General features: G+C 37.9%; 1 protein-coding gene across 1 annotated transcript in view; it reads left to right on the top strand.

Annotated features, from left to right (window-relative positions):
- The first annotated feature begins 19600 nt into the window (after positions 1-19600).
- The window catches only part of LOC124358094 (protein PELPK1-like), an 81027-nt gene continuing 76496 nt past the window's right edge, over positions 19601-24131 (top strand). The window contains exon 1 of the mRNA XM_046810387.1: positions 19601-19785. Coding sequence (XP_046666343.1) covers positions 19601-19785 — 185 coding nt within the window. The remainder of the gene's footprint in view (positions 19786-24131) is intronic.

Below are 24131 nucleotides of genomic sequence, written 5' to 3'. Positions count from 1 at the left end.
ATGGTTCCAGTGTTCTATGGGAATTTTGAATTCGGACTTAAGAACTATTTTAAACTTTAAAATCGACTTCCCTTCGCGTTAATGTCGACTCATAAGCTCGGGTGTCAACGTCTTGGCTCGAAAATGCAGCTGTAGTCGAAAATAGTGAAAATTACTTGGTTAGAAGTCTAAAAATTGAAGTTGAAATCAGATTCAGAGACTCGAAGTTAAATCAGAGACTTGGTTGAAGTTGAACTCGCGGACATGGCGCGCGAGACGTTGCTCGGCAGCAAGATGGTCAGCTACCGAGTTCACGTGAGAAAAAATTAATCGATCAGGTTATTAATCCGCCAAGAATTTAGTTCCAAGAACATCGGAGTAACGAGTAACAGGGTTTCGAAAATATGTGTTGTATAAAATACAACTAAACAACAGTACACACATGCGTTGGATATTCTAGATACAAGAGTAAAACTAACACTATATTTTCAAAATACTTAGATTGTTTATTGTTTATTGATAACTGAGGAAAATTCCACAGCATTAAGTTTCAACATTAAGTGGGATTTCAAAGAGAACTAAGTTCTAGCCGAGCAACAAACAACATTGCAGTACACATATCACTGCAATTGCATTACAATAAAGCAATAAATTGTCGCGGTGGTGTGCGTGATAGAACACGTTACAGGCCAAATTGTGAGTCAATAATTTCAATAAGTTGCAGTATTTCTGGTGCGTGTGAGTACTTAGTCAATAAATCCAGTCAGGGGTCACAGAGGTAATTGCGAGTTCTTGATGAGCGATTGCCGTATTCTAATCAACTGGTATCGTCGAATTGCTCCGCAGGTGGGAGAACAACATTGGATCCAGTACCGATCCTTGCGGTACTCCTCTAACTCCGGGAGAGACATTGTGGTAAACAACCAATAACTTTAATGTTGCACGGAATACAGTTGCCGTATTCTAATCAACTGGTATCGTCGAATTGCTCCGCAGAAGGCAGAATAACTCTGGATCCAGTACCGATCCTTGTGGTACTCCTCTAACTCCAGGAGAGACGTTATGATAACCAAACAATAACTTTAATGTTGCACGGAATACAGTTAATCTTTTCTGCCAATTGTATGGATTTCAACAGTTACTTGACGTTTAGTAGGTTGTAAAGAATAGGTTATAAAGAACAACGTTTCAAGGATTGGAATCTATCCTCTTCGTCAGGTGGGGACGAACATACATACGAAATTAACGAACAGAAAGAAGTAATACCTCCTCCACCTGACGAAGAGGATAGATTCCAATCCTTGAAACGTTGTGTTATACCTTTTATAACCTATAACGATGGCAAATATCCGAAATGTTGTGATCCTTTCAAACCTTCCATCATCAATACCAAAGTACTTGGTGAAATTGAAATACTTAATAGATATTATACACATTATCGTTTTACCCTCTAATTATTAAATTCTCAATAAGACTTCTGTGGAGCTTTACTATAGGTGTTCTCAGGATGTTCATTTAACTTTTTATGATCTAAAATATATTTTTGGATACAAAAACATAGTTGACAAGTTATAAAAGAACTCTTTCTGTATCAGGCTTGTCTACAATATTTCACTTGCACATTCTTGTTGGATCTTGGAATGGTTTTAGTTTTTATGAAGCCTTGAACAATTTTGGAATTTTTGTAAGAGGTATCAAATCGAGTTCGACCCTTTTTCTGAGAGGATTGGTTCTTCTATTTTCTCGGTAGTCGTAAATTAATTGGGAACGTGAGTGAAAACAAAGATGTGACATTGGGAGATATCGACAGGGATGCTTTAAAACGCCTGTAATGGCTAGTAAGTACAGAAAGGTTGTCCTGTTTGTTTCACTTGATTAGAATACGGCAACTGTATTCCGTGCAACATTAAAGTTATTGTTTGTTTATCACAACGTCTCTTCCGGAGTTTGAGGAATACCGCAAGGATCGGTACTGGATCCAGAGTTGTTCTGCCTCACGCGGAACACTTCGACAATACCAGTTGATTAGAATTCGGCAATTGTATTCCGTGCAACATTAAAGGTTATTGTTTGTTTATCACAACGTCTCTCCCGGAGTTAGAGGAGTACCACAAGGATCGGTTCTGGATCCAGTGCTGTTCTGCCTCCCGCGGAACACTTCGACAATACCAGTTGATTAGAACGTAATTGAAAACAAAGATGTGACATTGAGAGATATCAACAGGGATTCACTAAACCCTTATAATGGCTAGTAAGTACAAAAAGGTTGCCGGTTTGTTTCTCGAGGTCGTTGTACAATGTACAGGGGCAGTAGAACCAGCTACTACCGGAGCCCAGCGACACTGGACTGACACGTGATATTCTCTCAAGTGAAATGACAGATGCGACTCCGTGATGGGATAATCGCCGCCTCAATTGATCCTAGTGTTGTGACTATACCCCTACGTCCATTACGACAAAGCGTCACGTCTCCGACTTCTCTGGGCTAGAGGACATCATCGGGCCTTTGTTCATCATGGGAGGCTCAGCAGAGAAATCTCTGGATTGGTTTAAACTCGTACATATTTATTCCATATTTAAACGAAGGTCTCCTACAAAAGATGGTAAATTGGTTTTTGTGACGGATCGTGAAAAGTGGAGAGTTTAATATTGCTGTTTCAAAGGATAACAGGATTTCGGACATTTGCCATCATTATAGGTTGTAAAAGGTATAACACAACGTTTCGAGGATTGGAATCTATCCTCTTCGTCAGGTGGGGATTCCAGACGCTGCACCAAGAGGACGGTGAATTATAACTAAACTTAACCTTCACTATAAAGTGACGTTACATTTATGTGCTCTTATAAAATTATATGTCTGAAAAGTGTGATTAACTACGTGTTACGTTTAAGATCAGCTTTTATTTTTCAGCAAAATTATAACAGAATTTTTATTTAGTAACAGTTTTATTTGGTCTGTGTCGTTGGCGACTACTTAGAAATTATCAGGAATTAGAAACATTGTAAAAAATCGTATAAGAATTTAGCTTTATTGTTTCTACTAAAGAACAATAAAAATGCCACGTCTAAGAAAACAAAGAGAACAAAATGACAGGTCAAACTGTGTAGGGAAGAGAAGGTGGGCTATTTTTGAAAGGAATGGAAACCCCCACTATTATAGCTCAAGCCTGTTAGAAGCGTTAAGCTGGATTAGCTGAGGTAATATTTGTGTTGGCTATGAAATATCCAGAATAGTACACAAACATTGGGATAAGCCATGGAGAAAGCAAACGCTTATTACAAACACTTATGGTTATATAGCAGTTGGAATATCGTCAACTGTATATGTTAGAAGTTTGTCCCATTGTTTAACCCTCTAAGCGTCCATCATCAATATTTTTGACGACTCAGACTTTCACTAAACGTCATCATCAAAACCTTTGATGACACAACCTCTTTTTTCCAACGCTAATACCGATCAAATCGCATTATAACCTATACCCTTCGAAAGCCCTCGAGTTTATCTTTATGTGGTCTTTCGATTTCTCATACTCTGTACCAAACATTAGTCCACATCATTTTCATCACCTGTTGTTTCCAGCAAAGTGTGTTTGCATTGTTTGTTGTTGCTCAGATACGAACGTGTGAACTTCGCTGTTTACAGTCTATGTTGTCTTGTTTTCGTTTCAGTTCGTTGTTATGTAATTACTAATTGTTAGAAATGATATTATTGCATGTAAATATTGTTTATGTTTTTCATAAAAGATAATCACTATTTTGACTTTCCTCTGCATACGTAAATATTAACAGCAATGTATAATTCTGTGTCCATGGCTAAGTTTTCTACAATTAAGCTATTCTACATTTTCTATTGATGCTATATATTTAGTGTAATATAAAAAATAAGAACATTGTTATATCAATGTGTTATATAACTACTGCAAGTAGGAAAAAACACATTAAATGTGCACCAATTAATAAAAATGTTTTTAAAAATATATAACCAGTTCAACATTATAAATTTCTGTGTTCAGGACAAAATTTCCTACAATTTGGCTATTCTGAATTTTGAATATGTGTAATATTTAAAATACATGTGCAAAGTACTTTATTGCCAGTTTCCATTTTTGTTTGTTTTTTTAATTTCTAAACTAAAACTCCTAGTTACACGGTCTAAAACCGTAGTTCTTTTTTTAATTGGTATATAAAGTTTTATATTTAAGTTATTATTTAGATTTATTATACATTTTACAAGTACAGTCTGCAAAACTTCACAAGACGGGTATACATTTTACAAAATATGATGGACTCTCGGAGGATGTTATAATAAAACAATATAAAGAAACTTGGCGAATGCTTTACAACTATTCTGAGGCTAAATTATCTAAAACATTTCCTGAGTCATTTTTTTGTAATAACCGTAAGCGTTCCTTAGTGTCTTGCTTCTCACAAAAACCCTAATCAAATATTTGTTTTTTGGAGACAATGCCTTTAATGTGTTTTCAAAAAAAAAAAGTAAAACTAATTATATTATATAAATTTGATATTCCTTGTGCTGTGCCTTTTATTTATAGACCGTATGTTGTGTTTTTATTTATTTTTTTGATGTGTTGTATATTAATTTCCTGATGATGTCTTCTCGTTAATCAACAATTGACGAGTAAGCTAACGATGGTGCATCATCATGTCCTGAACAAATGTATTTCAATTGAGCCTGTACCCGTACGTAAGTAATCTAGTCTGAAATAAAACTGGCAAAACAAATTATTGAAATTTGCAGTTTGCATTAGCTGTGTAGAGAAAGCTATAAATCAATGAAAAAAAGAGATCCAAACGTTAGTTTTTACAGAGGAGACACTTAACGTCTTAGAATTGTCATATTTATAGTACGTCAATAATATGATGAGACATGCCTGCATCCATACGGGTTTCAAAATTATTTTAAACACTTATTCATCATAACGTAGTTAAGGTGGGAAGTGTTGATTCGATGTGAATGTTAAGTTTAGCTCCAGTTCAACTTCCTCTTACGTGCAGCGTCTGGAATCTGACGCTGTCAAAGTCTTGACTCTTGGAATCTAGAGTCATGTTAGTCTGAAATGATCCCCAAAAAAAGTTGGCGGCGAATTAACTCAAAACGAAATCTTTACACCGGAGACACATAGACTACAAAATACAGTATAATCTATGTGAAAAGGTAAACTCAAAATTCAATTGAATCAACCCATACTACGTTGCTACGTTGTGTGTGGAAAACTTGATGTTCCACCGTGATTAGAGATTGTGTCTAAAAACATCGTAGTACACTCAATTGTGCACCTAATGAGACAATTGGAATGTCAATTCACCTGGATTGCACTATATTTTATATTTTGTAATCTAGACGTCTCTGATGTCGAAACCATGTAAATTGTTCGCTTTCAGCTTCTTCGCCGTCGACTTTTACCGATCTCTTCAGAAGAACATGGCTCCAGATTCCAGGAGTCAAGTCTATAACAGCATCATTGCCTGACACTACACTAAAAGAAAGGTGAAATGGAGATAAACTCAACATTCACATTGAATCAACCCTTCCCACCATAGCTACGCCGTGTGCAGAAAACTCGGTTGCTCCACCGTGCTTAGAGATCGTGTCTATCACATCGTAGTGCACTCAATTGTGTACCTGATGAGACAATGACAATACCTAAAATCAACATTCACACGTATTATATCCTACAATAATTTTAACTTTCATTAAACTATTCCCCTATGACTCTGACTGGTCTCTACATACATTTGCGAAAACCTTCAGGCGCCTGAAAACTACCATCACTGTCAGGATATTCAGTCATCCACGCCAGGCTATAAACAAGAACTTTTGCAAAAGTATATTACATATTGATTAAAACCGCACACATTGCCCTTCTTGTCTTTACAACAAGTTTTTAAATGTCAGTAATGAATATGAAACGAACCTTGTGGTTATTACAATGTGGGCGAGTATGGCGGTAGTCTGATGCTAATAATTGATGGCTCAGTGTCCACATCAATTATAGTGTATTACTTACGTGTCTTCAGTAGCAACGCATCACAATTGTGTAACATGCTACCTTCTGATCGTTTTATAACAATTTCATGATATGTTACTCTCACTTGAAAAATATGCTGGTGGAGAGTGACCCACTGATTAATTTTTCAACCTTGAACTGTTACTACTCACATATGCACCATTCTCACTGTTGCCATTTGATATGTTACCAGTTAAAGGAATGCTGAAGTGTTATTTATGATAGTGCAGCATATTATTTATGACTACTCCACCGGAAGCCACGTGGTCAAGCATTGCAATCCAAATGCTGTCACCGTGGGGAAAATTTTGAACACGGGGAAAAGAACAATAAGAAGGAACAGGCTGTGAAACTGGGAAATAGATCATTCCGACCACCGTGTCATATAGGGTGAAGGAAATAACCAGTGATTGCGAGGACTGTCAATAGACAGTAAAATAAGACAATAGACTAAGGTGTAGAAAGAGGGCGAGTACGAAATAGAAGTGTTGATTTCATTGTTGTGAAAAAGAACATTCTAAGTGGAAAAGACATCTTTGAATTCTAGGAATCTTAGATTTTAAAAATAGCATTTTATTTTTGGTGATTGATTTAAAGGGAAATTACGGACAAAGGGATATTTCCTTCATCAGGATGTATATTTCTAAGTGGATACTTAACTTAGTGGTAGCCCAAATTCATCATAATACACCCAAGGAAAACTTGGGAGTGCCGATGGTCGAGCGGTCTAAAACGCTGGACTTGGAGTCAGAGATATTGCAGGTTTGAATGTTGTCTGTGACCCTTGTACTTTTTATCAGTATCATCGACCTTGTACTGTATCGACTTTCCCCCTTCTGTTTGATAAGATTCTCGCAGTGGCCCATGAGGACGGGCAGGATAAGGCTTAAAAGGGGATCGGTTTCTCCGTTTTATAAAAAAAAAAAACAAAACAAAAAAACTTCTGATAGAAGACAAGGAGTATTTGACCACTACTACACTTACTACACTTACTATGTAGAAATATCATATGGCCGTAGAAAGGCCTAAGCGGAGGTCACCAGACAGAAGAGAAGACAAAGAGGCTGTGACCCCCAGATGGAAGTGCAGACTGCAGCTGTAGATGACCGGAAGAGGGGTCGACTCGTGGCAACGCGCCGGACACGCGACGGGGCAGATTCATTCATTGACGCGCTAGAGCCGGAGGTCAGAGACAATTAGTGGAGAGTCAACTGGGCAAGAGAGTAGTTCATCATCTACAGGATGACGTCATCAGAGAGGGGCTTTAGAGACGTCTTCCAGAATTTCATTATAACAAGAAGTTAGATCAGACTGAGAAAGATGGTCGCACTGCGTCCAGTGGACTCCCAATGTGGGTCAGCCGTCATGTTGGCAGATCCAATATTGGAAGAAGTCTACTCCTCAAAATTCCTTGGAATACTCCTCGACCGAGGGTTGACATGGAATAATCACATTGACCATGTGTGCGCCAAACTGTCTTCAGGAATATATGTTTTGAGGTCCTTGGCCCAGTACTGCCCCAGTGAGGTATTGATTGCGGCATATTATGGGCTAATTCACTCTCACCTTTCCTATGGAGTGGTGTTGTGTTGGCAATATTTTTCCTGAGGGTGTTCAAATTGTAAAAAAAGCGTTTCGTATTATTGCAAAGTTGAATTTTAGAGATTCGTGCAGGTCAGCATTCAAAAATTTGCAACTGTTGACTTTGCCCAGTCTCTACATTTTAGTAACATCTTTGTTCTGTTTGTCTAAATGTGCCCTAACCAGGGAACGTGACATACACGGATATGAGACTAGAGGCAGAGATAACTACCGAACTGGAAGGCACAGGACAGTGGTTTATGAGCACTTGCCTTCGCAGGCAGGTGTTCATTTCATCAACAGATTGCCAAATCCTATGAAAAAAAACGCCAAACGCCCAAGGCGTCAAAAGCTCGTCTTAAGCGCTTTCTGGCATCAAAAGCATTCCAACAGCGTTGACGAGTTTCTGGCATTTAACTAACTGGGAGACCGCCCAATTCGATAACTGACTCCAGCACTGGAAGTGGGTTGAGATTGGCGAAGGATGAATGAGACTAGGATGTATGAAAAGTGATGTAAGTTTGAACTTGGTGGTAATGTGGTATGAGAGTTTAAAATTTAGAATTAACTATGATGTCTGCCATGAAATTTGTAATTGTTACGAGCAATTAAAGATTTGATTTGAGTTTCCTTTTTGGAGGAATGAAATGTCAAGAGCACTAAGTCTGATCCCAAAGGTGGATACTGCCACATACGAGTACTACACTACCTTTTCTCTTGCTCTTAAGATGTTCCACTTTTGAAGTTCATAATGCCCTTAAGAGGACTCGGCGGATGACTAAAATGAACTTCCGAGTTTTCCTGCAGAAAACAGAAGCCAGAAACATGATACCTTGAAATAGTTATTGTCAAATTCTTGCTGTTCGCAATTATCCGGAAAAATAGTCTTCTAACGGCAGGAATGGAGTCTTCTGTATATGTATAAAGACGATAAAAATGGGAAAAGCTGACGGAAAGTAATACTACATCTTCGTTACAAAGATCGATCTTGTAATGAAATGAAAAATGCCTTTATTAAAGAGGCGGATTTAGGGCTGTCAAACCCTCTCTACCTCTCAACGTCAATCGCAATAAGAAATATATGAGTTTTTGAATATGTATAAAGAAGACACTGATATTACAAAAGCAGAAGGAAGGTAATACTACATCTGTGTTACCAAGATCGATCTTGTTATCGCAGTAAGAGATATATGATTATTTTGAAAATATTTTTAATCACTCCATTGAGAACACACCAACCAATACTAGTAGCTTTTATTTTCGTGAGGCCTTTCGACAGCACAATTCGATTCTCACAAAAATAAAAAGTTACTAGTTATTGGTTGGGGTGTTCTCAATTTATTGATTACATTAAAAATAACCAATATAAGCTCCATCTTCAACATTTTGAAGATACATGACACGTCTAAAAATCGGCCACATTGGGAGGGATGCCTGGATCAGTGCTTTAGCGGGCGACGATCCTGGTTTACCCTCTCTTCGGAGCTTTGAGGATGTATGAAGACCTTTCCCGTCGATAAGAATTCTTGGCTTTGACTATATCAAATTTCATCAATAAGTACTGGCTAAAAACCTCTTTAAATTGTATAAACCTTTGCTTATTGCAACATTTCCACAATAGAAACAAGAGAATCCATAAGAGGTGGAGTTCTGACAATCTGTCTGAATTACACACTAGTCTTTATGGAACATATTATGGAAGTGTTGCTGGTCTCCATACAGATATTTATTAACTGGAATCGTGCTTTTGAGGGTTATTATTTCTTCTATTAAGTTTTTAGCTGAAGGAAGTGACAATCGTGCTTGGACTTTGATGGCATTGCAATGAAAAGAACATTCGATTCCTAAAACGAATGTAGCAGTAATGTTTAATACACGTTTTCTGAAATTACATGTAAAATGCTCAGTCCAACAATCCACGTCCTCAGACAGTTTTTATTATGAGAAAGATTCTAATATTTTAACTGAAACTATCAAACTACCACTGCAAGACCATTTGACCCACGCTGGAGAAAGGAAGTTGACAATCTATAACAGGAGAGCTAGTAAGTTTTATAAAAATCACTAATGTTCTTCTCACAGTTTTCTCAATATCTTTGTTATTCTTAAATTTAAAAATCTTTTCCACAATCGATTTCTAACTCTTGCATTCGATAAACAGATGCGATTTCCAGACGATTTCTGGAAGATCTCTAATTTTTCATTAAGATGGAAAATTGTATACTGATAAATCATTAATTTAATCGTACACCCATTATTCAGAGGTCAATCAAACAAGAAAACCTGAAAGAAGTTGTCTCAACACTGTAAAGGTTCTTTACAAAAGGTTACTAGCCACCGAAGAAAAATGAGTAGGTCCGAATAGTGTGACGAGAGCCATTAGCGTCGAAATGACACAATTAAAACGGAATGCGGGATGTGTCCTAAAAGCGGCCGCACGATGTTCGGAAGTTATAAAGAAATTCTTCTGGAGTGATGTAACGTGGACAACCAGCCTCTTAGCTCTTGGATTGATTCATACTACATCAGATTTTGCCGACACAATTATCGTATCCAGGAATGCACCCACAATTTATCCGCTCGGATTTAGCAGTATCAGCTCTATTAAGAACATTCTGTATTATGAGTAGTTAATGTTAACGTGTTATGTATGACACCAGAATGGAGACTGGAGCAACCTCAAGGAAGTCTGTTACGTCACATGTGGTGTGTCGTACCCCTACCTTCTATAAACTAACACTAGTATTTTCAAGCTATTTAGTATAGGCTACCAATTGCAAAATATTTTACACTAATTACATGAAATTCACTTTTCTTGATCACAATAACACAGTTAATTAATAAAGGTTACTTATACGAACCTATTAAAAATAACAACTTCCATGTATAGCAACAATAAAATAACTTCCTGTAAAGCTTATCTGAAGTCACCTTTTAGTTAAAACAAAGCTGAATATAGAGGACGATAATCTGTACATTTATCCTCAGAGGCCGATAGCTTCTGATGACTGGAATCTTTCAAAGACTGGGAAGTTCCAAACGAAGGACATTCTTAGACAGACCTATGACATGAAGAGAGTTTATGCAAGAGATGAGAATGAAAGATTCCAAAGGTCCGAATCCTCTGGGGTCATCGATCTCCTTTGGCTCACGATTTACTTCGAAGTTTTCAGATGGCAAAGCCTTTGAGAATCTGAGAGTTCCTAGAGGTTGGAGTGACAGTGAGGTTAAACCCAACGGAAGCTCCTACAGAAATAACTCCTATAGGCCGGAATTCCCAAAGACGGCTGAGAGCTTTCGAGGAAAATGAAAGGTTCCGTGATCTGGAAGCTAACTTAGAACGGAAAGTGAGGGATTGTACAGGTCTAGTGAAACGAGATGCAGATACATTTAAACACGTTTTCTCCGTCATTAAGGTATTAGTAGTTTCCAAATAACTAAGTGAATTTATACAAGAAGCTGAAGGCTTTTAGAGGCGAGGTGAATCCTGCGACCAAAGGATTTAAAAGGGTAGTTGAAGACGTATGCGGGTGATTTTAGTAGCCTGGAAGATCTATAGGCTAAGAACTTCTAGTACGAATGTTGAGTTCAGCTCCACTACACCTTCCTCTTACGTGCAGCAACTCAAACCTGATGCCGTTGCAGATTGAAATCTGAAGTCATGTTCATCATCCAAAAACAGTCAGCGACGAAAAACGAAGAAGCTCAAAATGAATCCCCACAGCGTCGTTTTGACAGCAGAGACATTGATTCAACCCTTCCCACCATAGATATGTTATGTAACTTCTAGTAGTTAACCAATGTGCGGTGTCAAAAGTGTCCAAGCCAGTCCATAAATGTTTCAAAATGCCATGGCTGCTCCTGAGGAGTTTACCTTAATATTGTGGCCAAAGAACACAAAGATTTGGTGTTTACCATAAATGAAGTGAAGGAGATAAATTCAATATTTTTAAATCAGAAGATTGCTGATACAGATGAGGCTGTGTTTTGTTGTTGCCTGAGCGTCGGTTGACTTTGATCGCTTCTTCTGTTAATATCCACCACTCTGGGTACTTCCGCTGTTTATAACCTTCTCGGCACGAACACAGTTATTCTTATGCTGCCGCCGCGAGTAAATACAAACTGTGGATATATCTGTGTTGAAAATAGTTACAGCCAAGATATTTGCACTTTTAAAACAATTATTGTCGGCTCTTGTTTGTCCCGCTTGTTCCAATCGCATTCGCAGGTTATTTGGATCAGAAAATCTTACAAAATTAGTGTTCTGATAACAGCTGTACTATGGGTTTTAGACGCGTACATTATTTGAGTAGTTAGGGCTTTTGAGTTTGAAACACTGTTCTAAAATGTGTAACAACATTACGAAACTTGTCAATAATTAAAAAAAAAAAATAAAATTATTACAAGAAACTAAAAAAAAACATAAGTATGTGCCGGAAATCCTTTTATAATATACTGTTATAATGGGTCTGTTCTGGTACTAAAATATACATGTATAATTTTTAAACAACAAGAATTTGGTTATTTTGTTGAAAGGAAAGACGAATTGTCAATTGAACTTGTCAAGGTTAAATATACCATCAGACACCATTTTGTCTAATAAAACAAGGGATTACTAACAAAAGACTGACATTAACTCTCTGAGCCTAAATATCGGCTAACATTTTGGATCATTATCGTCAAAACAATAACAAAACTTCTTTAACAGCTAGGCAAATCAGAATCGATCATGACGGATCTCCCTGCCTTAAGTCAGCGTCGTTACACGATAAACCCCCAATCTCCCCACTGATACTGTTATTGAAAGAAAAAAAGGTCATACCATACTTTCAAAAGTCCTTCCAAATGCCTAAGCACGATCTTTGGTTATGACACCTCCTATAGGTACGTTTTTAACACAATACGGTAAACAGTTAATCAGTAATTAGTGTATGCAACGCAGGTGGTCATCTTGTCTTCTGGAGGACATATCCTGATAAATAGTATTCTGCGGCTTCTCCCGTTGCCACATAACCGGATTGGCATCTTTCTTTCTACCAGCTCTATGCCTTAATGGGACTATTAGAAATATATTCCTTCGGCATTGAATTATATATCCTGTAATTATTATACATTAATAATTTTTCATGAGCCATCGTTCAAAGCCTCGTTTCTTAGGAACAGACCCAAGAGGATATTTAATTTCTAATTGTAAAACACTGCTCTCCATGAAAGTGGCTAAGTTGGCATGAAGTTGAGGAACATCTTCCTGCGCAAGGTGTATACCCCTTTACCTGCACGGCCTAGACTTCCTCAACCCTCGCCTTTTCCGAGGCTAGCGGGACGTTACGGGAGAATGCGGCCCAACCCTTTGTTGTACAATAGTTTGTTGACCCACAAGCACACTACGTCAGTGTTTCACAGCTACCCGTTATCCTCATAAATCAGTAAACACCGCGACTGTCCACCCTTGTCTTCCCAGGCCGTTCACCCAGAGGCGGTGACGGCTGACCTACAGCTAAAAATAAACATAAGCCAAGACCAACCACATCTTCCAGGAATCCAAGTCTAAAAATATATTCGTTCCAGGAAAGGAAGGAAGGGGCTCGTGGCCACTAAAACAATGCATTCAAATCAAATCTTTATTGTAGAGAAGGGAAATACCGTTATTTTTCAATAACCTATTACCAAAATAACGTGGTTAATAAGTACCTGTTAACGTTGTAACATGTTACTAGCCGACCACGCTTGGTATTAGCATCATGTTGTTACTCAACTGACGTTATTAAGCATGTAAATTGAGTCAGACTAAATCTACATGCGTGAGGCAGACGTATCTACATAGTATACACAGATTTAACTAACGTAGATCGTATGATCACTGCAGACCTCTCAAACTAACTACTAATTAAATTTCTAACAGTTATTGGAATTTGTTCATGAACTCACATGCAAAGATTAAAGTGTTGCTGGATTTAGTAAGTCTACAGTAAGGGATGTTAATTTGAGTTTAATTCTCGTGTAATGACAGTACACACCAATTCTTGTAACCTATGCATGACTTTAATCAGTTATTATAATAATATGTCATGTTTTTATAAACGAAAAGTGAAAATATGACATTATTTTAGTATATCAGCACCAGCAATCATACGGACAACTTTCTTCTAAACTTGAAATACATAAAATTACCCCACACGAGGACTCCTTCGATAACATATCAATATGGTTATATAAATATACCCTAAATGAAAGAGTTTCAAAGGATGTAAATTAATGAGATTTAACATTGCAGACATGTGGGATAGTTGGTTTATTAAGATTGCGAGAACGTACAAAATAAAACTTTTTTTAAGTAAGATGTTTTTGAGTTAAGAATAGACTACCAGTGTAATAGGTAATTCAAAATTATCAGTTCACAGTCAAGAAGTCAAAAGATGCTAATTGACTCATGTGGAACGAAAAAGTTAAAATTATAGTTCCAACATATAATAGAGCGTGAAAAAGAAAAAAGGGGAAATAAGCACCTGTGTTCTCCAATTATTTTTTATTTTGCTAATCAGAATTACGTAATAAATAAACAAAAAAAATAAATCAAACCAAAAATACATATACTAGCTATACGAAAATATCCGACATGCCACATATTTGGTTTTCAGATGGTAGAGCAAAACCATGAAATAAATACTCCAAACACGTTCCATAACTATAAAATACGTTGACAGACCCTTTAAGAAGAAAAAAATAATACTGCTTAAATATGAAGTGTTTGAAAAGGACAATATAGAACTTAATGCTACAAGCTGTATTATATTCAATACCTAACTATGTGAAAGAACACATAATCAAATTTAAGATGTAAAGTTGTAAATTTAGTAGATCGAGGTACTAATTGAATTTCCACTAAATTCGTCTTTATTAGTCTAACAATAACTAAATTGCACTGAAATGAAAGGCCATTGAAAAATCCAAATTATACCTATCGACATATAAAAGGCATTATTTGGGATTTTCAGATCACAAAAAATGATGATTCCATATCACGAATTGAAACAAGTTACTATTTTTTCCGTTTACACGGAAAATTAATTGCTTTAAATTTGATCCGTATAAAATTAGCAAGGATGTGAACAAGAGCAGTGTGGGGGGGGGGCTGCTGCGTAACATAAGGGCGCTAAGAGTCGACGCCTTGTTGACCGCCAACCCACCCGCGAAATCCAAAACTCACCCTAGCTAGCCAAGCACCGCTCCCGCAGCGCTTCCAAATTGATTACTTGCATCGGCATTTGATTTAGCCGTCTTTGTGAGCTGAGTGAGCGGTCTCTGGTGGAATGTCCTTTATCGGAATCCATGGGAGTCCTGGCTTGTCCTCGGGAGTCAATTGGATGTGAGATAGCTCCAGGAAATACCGATAAACCGCGTTCTCACGTCGGTTCCTAATTTGATTTGCGTGTCTGGGTGGACACGCAGAAATTTTGAGTTTTCATCCCGTGAGAATGCTCTCAGAAGTGGAACCTCTTAGGTGGAGATTTGGGACAAATGTAGTTTTCCTCTTCGGAGCATAACTTTAATCACTGAACAATAAGTGTGGTCAAAGAAACTGACACGAATAAAAATGGTCAAATTATTTGCAAATTTGAGTTCAACCTAACTGTAGGTACTCGTCCAGTTTAACAGTTATAATTGACAAATTGCAGAAGTTTTATTGAATAAAGAGTCAAAATAATTTGTTCTAAAATATAAACTTTTGTATTAAACTAATGGGAGTATGCGAAAATTAACTTGAGGCTTAAGACAAGAAGTATTTTTCAGAAATGGTATGCTGCTTTGGTCAGTTCCTTGAAATTGGATAGTCTTATTTTGTTTTTTTAAGTATGTACTATGACGAAATTTGATAGTGCAGATATACAAAACCACCCATATCATCATTAACCCTCACTTATGAAGCTGCAGCTAAGATCTAAGCAGAATCTCTCGTCCAGGTAAAATCAGTCTCTTAACATTTTAAGGATTTGCTTGCGTCAGTATCATAAGCTCTAATCTCTAGATGGCGTGACCATCATCGTTTCCTGTCTATACAGGCTCTGCGATAAGGCAGCCCTCTGGCTCATTCCCCTCCATTCCAAGTACCAAGTACTCGTATTTGTCCTTTGCTAGTAAAGTTTGCATGCTACCGAGCTCTCGGGCTTTTGAGACATATAGAGCTCTTTGCATCCCTAATAATCCTAATGTTTTAAGTTCCAAAACTTTCAGAACTTTGCGTTTTTAGATCTCTGCCCACTCGATTTGCCATACGATCGTGGAGTAGCTTAAGGTAGCGAAAAAGATAGTAGCGAAAAGTACATTACTTTCCACTTGAATTGTACATTTAAATTGTGGAAGGAAAATATGGATAAAGCATAGAAAGAAGGACAAACAACTATTTTTTTGGTCGGAAGCCTAGTGAGCCAAAAACCTGGACCTGGATTAATTAACAAGAACGCTGAAAGGCGAGGAGTCACTCACTACTAGTAGCGCTGGACGCTGCAGAAGTTATTTCCTTTCATTACTATCTGGAGGCCATACTATACCATCCTGGAAGGGATAGAGAGAAGATGTGTGAGGTTTTTAGGAAGCAAGATTTTTCAGGTCGTTCGTTGTTAGCGATATAATGAAGTTGCTCAATCTCAGTCCCTTGGAACAACATTTTGATCTGGCTGATTTGTTCTTTTTCTATCGAAATGTCAACGAATTCATAGACTGTTCAGATCTACTAGCCAAAATTGACTTCAGGACTCCAGGATCAACCAGTTCCAACCGAACTATTTGCTCACAACCACCACAGGACAAATTACCTGCAGGCTGAACCTATCGCTAGATTACATACTCTTAGAAATTGTGTTCCAGGTGAAGCGGACTTCTTCCAGGATAAATTCCAAATATTCAAGATGATGGTCATGATTTGCTTTCCTATATGAGTCACATCTGTTGCATGCCTGTTGGCCTTATTATCTTAGTCAATTTAAAGAGCTGTTTCTGTAATTTTGATTGTTTATTACTGTTATTGTATATTTATTTGAAAGTGTTTTATGTCAAATTATTATTTTGGCCTTAACTGTTGAGATCACTATATCTAGTAACCCACTGTTGTTAGCATTGCCGTTGGAAATAATTTAAATAAAAGTACAAGGAAAAGAATTCTTGTTTTGCTCTTATCTTAGATATTTACATGCTTACGTCTCTGGCTGCATGTTCAGACGATGGAAATATGCCAAAACGGATGAAATATAGCCTAAATGACGAAAGAAATAAATAGAGTCGCGAGAGATACTTGAAAATGTGACATGAGGCAGAGAAACTACCTCGATTCTGATGGCGGACCATTGAGATTTATTTATCGAACGGCATCATATCCTGTCCCAGCAGGTTTAGCCGTTCCTTCGAGGCATAGATTGTCCTCGTTCAGAATCCGGAGATGGTCTGGCCGCTATAACTTGGATTTGATAGAACGGACCCAGCGTGTTGAATTATTTTTTAACACATGTTGAGTCCTATCCAATCTCAATCCTACTAGGAGGTATAGTGGCTGGATCCTTTAACAGTACTTAGATTAGCATCAGTAGAGAAGTGTATGAAGGCAAATATATTGTTTAAAATGAATCGAAAAGTTTATGAATCCTGAAAATTATAACTTTCCTTCTGCAAGTCGTATAATATTTACAATCAGTCGTCCTTCCTTTAAATATCCAGACTCATTTTCGATTTTCTTGGGTGAATGTCTTAACTGATCTCTCTATTTACGCCTAGCACGATTCACATTTTGTATAAAGTATGAAAAGTTTCATAACAAAAAATCGAACACCACAACACCTTTTTCCCTTTACCACTTGTTAGTGGGTTTATGCTGGATAAAGTGCTATTGGGGTAATTTGGAATCACTATGTGCATACTGAATAGCTTTGTTTATTCAACGTTTAGTCAATTCAACACCGTCGGGAAAGTTGGGTCCATACAATTTTTTCCTGTTAAGAGTGGTGATGGAATATGGAACTATTGCTATTTACGATTTCTGGTTTAATGGTAGGCAGTTATAATGATTAAATCGTAATCTCAAATTGTACGGAAATTCAAAGTCCGTAAACTGAACTACGTGAGTACGACTTTTCCTTAAAATCAATTTCTACTAAGAACTTTTATGAGAACTTAATCGCTTGAGCGTTTCACAAACTAACGATGATTTGGAACCCATTGCCTCCAAATTTAACGATCTGTGTTGTAATCATTTTGATCAGGTCCGTTGACATTTTAGCTGACAATAAAGTTTAATACATCATCTAAAGCATGTAAATGTTCATAACAGATCCGTTATCGTAAGTCAGAGACTGCCTCTTGTGTAATATTCAAGGTTACCACAGAACATGCGATGGTTGGATTTATTGTCATAACGGTGAATGTGTCACAGTACCAGCTGCTCTATGCGCTCTTGGTTGTTGGAGGAATATCGTATGTCTGATATAATTCTGTACATGAACCGAGGGTACATCTTGTACCGAATGGATGAAACGCACGGGTTGGAAATCTCTGAGGGCGCAGTAATAAATACTCGGTGTTGCAAGGTTTACTTATAAGTTTAATTATGGCAAATAAAACATACAAGCACCACTTTTGAATGTAAAAGTAAAGTTATCACTTGCCCCGTTGCCGCCAAAATAGAGCAATAAATAATTGAAATTATACCTAACGGTGTAGACCTGATGGTTCCAATGTTCTTTGGAATTTTTCGATGTTGATCGATATACTTAGGCCTACTATGAGCTGGTCAAGTATGAAAGATTATTCTGTTTTTTATAAGGATAGCTCTTAATATAGTAGGCCTATAACATAAAAATATTAATAAACCACGTGGATATAGCCATGTAACCAGCAGGCAAGAACGAATTTTCCTTTTGCTCGATTGGCAGCAATATCAATAGTCCAGCCCCAGAATACAACAGGTAACCTTGCTATAGTTTTATTACTAAAGTGCTCAGCCTTTTTAAAAAATCTCGCCTTTCTTCCTGGATCTCATCCTTTAATTCTTGTCCTTCATTGTTTTTCTCCTTTCTTACCTTCACCGCCATACGCATTCAGAAACGGTTATCATTAAAGTGTTCAGTGTTTCTATAAGTGTGAAACAGACCACCTCAACGCCTCGCTGTGCCCTATTATGTGGGTATTTTCGTGTACGACCCAATCTCTGCGATTAGGAAACACGAAGTTTTGTGTTTTGTGCGCAATCCCCAAGCCTCTAATCTCGGTTCTCGGAATTTAATCCTAAAACTATTCTTTCCCACAAATACCCTCCAGGGATTAACAATTTACTGACCACGTCTGTCTCAAGGAAGACTCCACCATTAATGTCTTTTCTTCTAGAGCACGATGATATACTCGGAACGTGAGCGTCTTACGAAAAGGCACTTAAATCTTTTATGATTAAGGAATTTAAATATAGATTTCCAAATAGGAATTCACTGTAGAAACTTCAATTAATGGGAAAAGATTACCTAGTTTGTTGTCATCAGAGTATAAATGTGCATCCCATCCAAATTCCATCATATTTTTCCTCCGATCCCCATCGGTTTATATGACTAAGATTACAAGAATGACGTGTCTTATAACCTCTTACAGTGTACATCACTACAATAAAGGGCTAGACTCCCCTGCCTAGAAGCTGACTAAGTGAATGATAGTGCAGACCCTGGCAGAGTCTATGTAGCGAACTACGTGGCCAGCCTACCGATGCACTGTGGCCTGTTGTTGAGGGCGCACCTCAATTTGGCACCTCCTACACCTACTTTAGCCCATCAGCTACTCACTTGTCACCAGTTAACCCACATACGCAAGGCCGAACTGTTTGTTCTTCGATGTGTATACCGATGCACTGGGGCCTGTTGTTGAGGGCGCACCTCAATTTGGGCACCTCCTACACCTACTTTAGCCCATCAGCTACTCACTTGTCACCAGTTAACCCACATACGCAAGGCTGAACTGTTTGTTCTTCGATGTGTATACCGATGCACTGGGGCCTGTTGTTGAGGGCGCACCTCAATTTGGCACCTCCTACACCTACTTTAGTCAGCTACTCACTTGAGCCTGCACTGGGGCCTGTTGTTGACCTCAATTTGGCACCTCCTACACCTACTTTAGCCCATCAGCTACTCACTTGTCACCAGTTAACCCACATACGCAAGGCTGAACTGTTTGTTCTTCGATGTGTATACCGATGCACTGGGGCCTGTTGTTGAGGGCGCACCTCAATTTGGCACCTCCTACACCTACTTTAGCCCATCAGCTACTCACTTGTCACCAGTTAACCCACATACGCAAGGCCGAACTGTTTGTTCTTCGATGTGTATACCGATGCACTGGGGACTGTTGTTGAGGGCGCACCTCAATTTGGCACCTCCTACACCTACTTTAGCCCATCAGCTACTCACTTGTCACCAGTTAACCCACATACGCAAGGCTGAACTGTTTGTTCTTCGATGTGTATACCGATGCACTGGGGCCTGTTGTTGAGGGCGCACCTCAATTTGGCACCTCCTACACCTACTTTAGCCCATCAGCTACTCACTTGTCACCAGTTAACCCACATACTCAAGGCTGAACTGTTTGTTCTTCGGTGTTTATACCGATGCACTGGGGCCTGTTGTTGAGGGCGCACCTCAATTTGGCACCTCCTACACCTACTTTAGCCCATCAGCTACTCACTTGTCACCAGTTAACCCACATACGCAAGGCTGAACTGTTTGTTCTTCGGTGTTTATACCGATGCACTGGGGCCTGTTGTTGAGGGCGCACCTCAATTTGGCACCTCCTACACCTACTTTAGCCCATCAGCTACTCACTTGTCACCAGTTAACCCACATACGCAAGGCTGAACTGTTTGTTCTTCGATGTGTATACCGATGCACTGGGGCCTGTTGTTGAGGGCGCACCTCAATTTGGCACCTCCTACACCTACTTTAGCCCATCAGCTACTCACTTGTCACCAGTTAACCCACATACGCAAGGCTGAACTGTTTGTTCTTCGATGTGTATACCGATGCACTGGGGCCTGTTGTTGAGGGCCCACCTCAATTTGGCACCTCCTACACCTACTTTAGCCCATCAGCTACTCACTTGTCACCAGTTAACCCACATACGCAAGGCTGAACTTTTTGTTCTTCCATGTTTATCCTTCTTTAATTAATATCTTCAAAAATAAGACGCCAATCTACGCTTTTTGCCTTATCTTGTCCGTTCCCATGTGATCTAAGATTTGTTCACTGGATCAAGTAAAATAACAAGTGTTTCAAAACAACATTACAGATAGTCAGTCCACACACCCTGAAATAGCCTGAAGGATAAACAAAGCCCTGCCAAAATTAACACGACTATTGTTGACGATTTGTTTTAGCTTCAGGTCCTGCGATTTCCAATGATTGGGACGTTGTCTTAATGTGTTTGTTTGTTTGTTTTACCTTATTTACCCGAGCTTAAGGCTAGCAGTTTCAGATTTAGAATCAAATTCTTTCTTGGTACTTAAATTGTTTAATTGAGCACGAAGTAGGCTCTTAGCTTTGTTTTCAGAGGCCACACAACTCACAACCACGAAAAATATTCGTTCATTTCAAATAAAGATTTCTGATTAAATTTTTTAATAAAATTCAGGATTTAAAGTACTCATTATTTATTATATTTGACCCACGTGGCCTACAAGCCCTAAAGTAGTAAATACACTTTACAAAACGTTGCTTATGGCACAATAGGTATGTTCCTCAATATCATAATATGTCTAATTATTTTCTTTAAAGCAATTTTTTGCTATTTTTTAAAGAAATTGCTATTAATATTTTACGTCCGCCATACACAAAATTTGCTTTCCTTTCATTTATTCAGTTTACATTCAATACATTTTCTCTTTGCAGTACAAAGGGGTCGTAAGGAGCATCTTTAACTTGCCTTTTAAGTCACCGAGAATTGAAAATCTGTTATAAACAAATCTGATCGCAGAGTGGACATTGATAACTAAATTGTAGATTATATCAAAATAACAAAACGCACATCTACAATATTAATCAACCAGAAATCATTTTAATAACAATATCATATACAGGATGTAAATTAAGTTCTGATACATTCCAAACAGACTGAGATATCGATGTAAAATCTTCACCATACCTATTAAAATGGGTTTTGGACTTTATGGAAAGATAAAATTATCCCCCGACCACCTTTGAAAAAGAGGCGAAAAGGGGGTCACTTGAAATTTTCAAATTGCAACCACTATTTTGTGACATATCATTTGAAAGGTAAATTCAAAAGAAACACAAGGCCAAGAACAAAACATCTCTACGACGATCCTAGCAAAAGTTATGGGCAAACAACCCCTTATATCTAAGGGTGTATATTAAGTCCTGATACGCCTGGATATATTCCAAACGGATTGAGATATCAATGTACAACCTTCACCAGACTTGTTAAATTACTTTTTTGCATTTTTTGAGGGTAACATAAATTTCACCCCCTTTTCAAAAGAGGGTGGGGGTAACTTTATAATTTCAAATTTCAATCCCTATCTTGTGACATACCATTTGAAAGGTAAATTAAAAAGATACACAATGACATGAACGAAACATCTTTACGATGATCCTAGCAAGAGTTATGGGCAAAACAATCCCTTATATCTAAGGGTGAATATTAAGTCCTGATACGCCTGGATATATTCCAAACGGATTTAGATATCAATGTACAACCTTCACCAGGCTTATTAAATTACTTTGTTGGGTTTTTTTGAGGGTTACAAAAATTTCACCCCCCTTTTCAAAAGAGGGTAGAAGGGGGTAACTTTATAATTTCAAATTTCAACCCCTATGTTGTGACATATCATTTTAAAGGTCTATTCAATGGAAACACAATGCAGATTAAAGGGAAAGTCTTACATAGGATGTGTATTAACCATTCCTCATTTAAGTAAAAGGTGTCAACCTTAAGTAGAAAAATCCACCTTAAGTGGTAATTAGTAAATATCTTGCTTGCCTCCATCACCACCTACGTGAAAGGACAAGCAGCCTGTTAGCGGTGGTGAACGATAACTAGCGAGACTAAAAGCCACAGGTGCCCAGGTGCCGGACGCTACAGGTGCACGTTAGTATGCGTGCCAGACATCTCTGTCCGGGTCGATGATGGATCCCCTCATCCGTCAGGGGTGATCGCTCAACATCCATGATCTTCTATTCATCTCTGGAATTTTGGAATTCAAGAAACCTGGAGACCCGAAGGATGTTGCCTTCAGCAGAGGTGAAAACAGATCGCTCAGTTGCGAATCACAGGTTTTCACAGTTGTCACTCCCTTTGAAAATTGTAAATTGAGGAACTCAATCTTATAAACGTGCAATTTCCCAAAATTTACAACATCCTTAGGATATAAGTCAATAACTCGAAAGCACCCGTTTCTTACACATAAAGTAGCTACAGTGGGAAAGGTTGATTTAATATGAATGTTGCCTTAGTTTTTATCTGGAGTCATGTTCTTCTGAAGAGATTAAAAAAAGTAGGCGACGAAGAATCCCAAAATAAATTCCCACATCATCTTGACATCAGACACACCCAAACCACAAAACACAGATCAATCCAAGTGAAGAGGTACTCTCATAGACTTTCAAGATACACATTTGAGTGCAATAGAATGTTTAGGACATGATCTCTAAGCAATGTTGTCACAAACTTCCAGATGCTGCATTAAGACAAAGGACTCCTGGAATCTGGAGTCACGTTCGTCTAAAGAGATCCGAAGAAAGTCGACGACGAAAAAGCTCAAAACGGAACATTTACATCGTTTCGACATCGGATAAAAGGGAATAAAGCAATAAAAGGAAGGTGAACTGGAGCTAAACTCAAAATTCACATTGAATTAGCCCTTCCTACAAAGTAACTTTACGTGTAGGAAACTCGATTGCTCCTCTGTAGTTAAGAAATTTTTTTTAAACATCGTTGTGCACTCATTTGTGCATCTGAAGAGACCTCTTGCTTTGTTTAACGATAATTACATAATAACCCTAGCAATGTTAATGTGAGATTTTGTATTTGCGTTAAAACTAGTCTTAAATTAAGGTTTTTTCTCGTTTTCGCCCCTTAGGCCAATTAGTAAATCCGCCATTGTTTGGTTTTAATACCGTGTAAAATTATTACTTGCATTACCCACGTATTTTTTTCCACTTCGTTTCGGCAAATCTTTCGTACGTTTTTGTACAAATATGGATTAATCATATCACCCGAATGAGTTAAAAGATTTGAAACCAATTTATGTTTTTTTTTTCATAAGAATATTGATTTTTATTTAGATTCGTCACATTTTCTAATTGATCATAACGTTTACTTTAAACACAAACCAACTATGGCACGATAAAAACATTCGGTAGGCATCTAACATAGGAAGTCATACAATAAAGTTGTATTTTTGTTTTAGATAGTACGTTAGATTTATTTTTTACAGAGCAAGCCAGTTATAAACTAAACCATCGGTATTCTCTACTACATCTCTATTGCACCAGAGGCCAAACA

This window comes from Homalodisca vitripennis, chromosome 3 (assembly GCF_021130785.1).
Source record: "Homalodisca vitripennis isolate AUS2020 chromosome 3, UT_GWSS_2.1, whole genome shotgun sequence".
Classification (NCBI taxonomy): domain Eukaryota; kingdom Metazoa; phylum Arthropoda; class Insecta; order Hemiptera; family Cicadellidae; genus Homalodisca; species Homalodisca vitripennis.
This window is presented reverse-complemented; position numbering and strand designations above follow the sequence as displayed.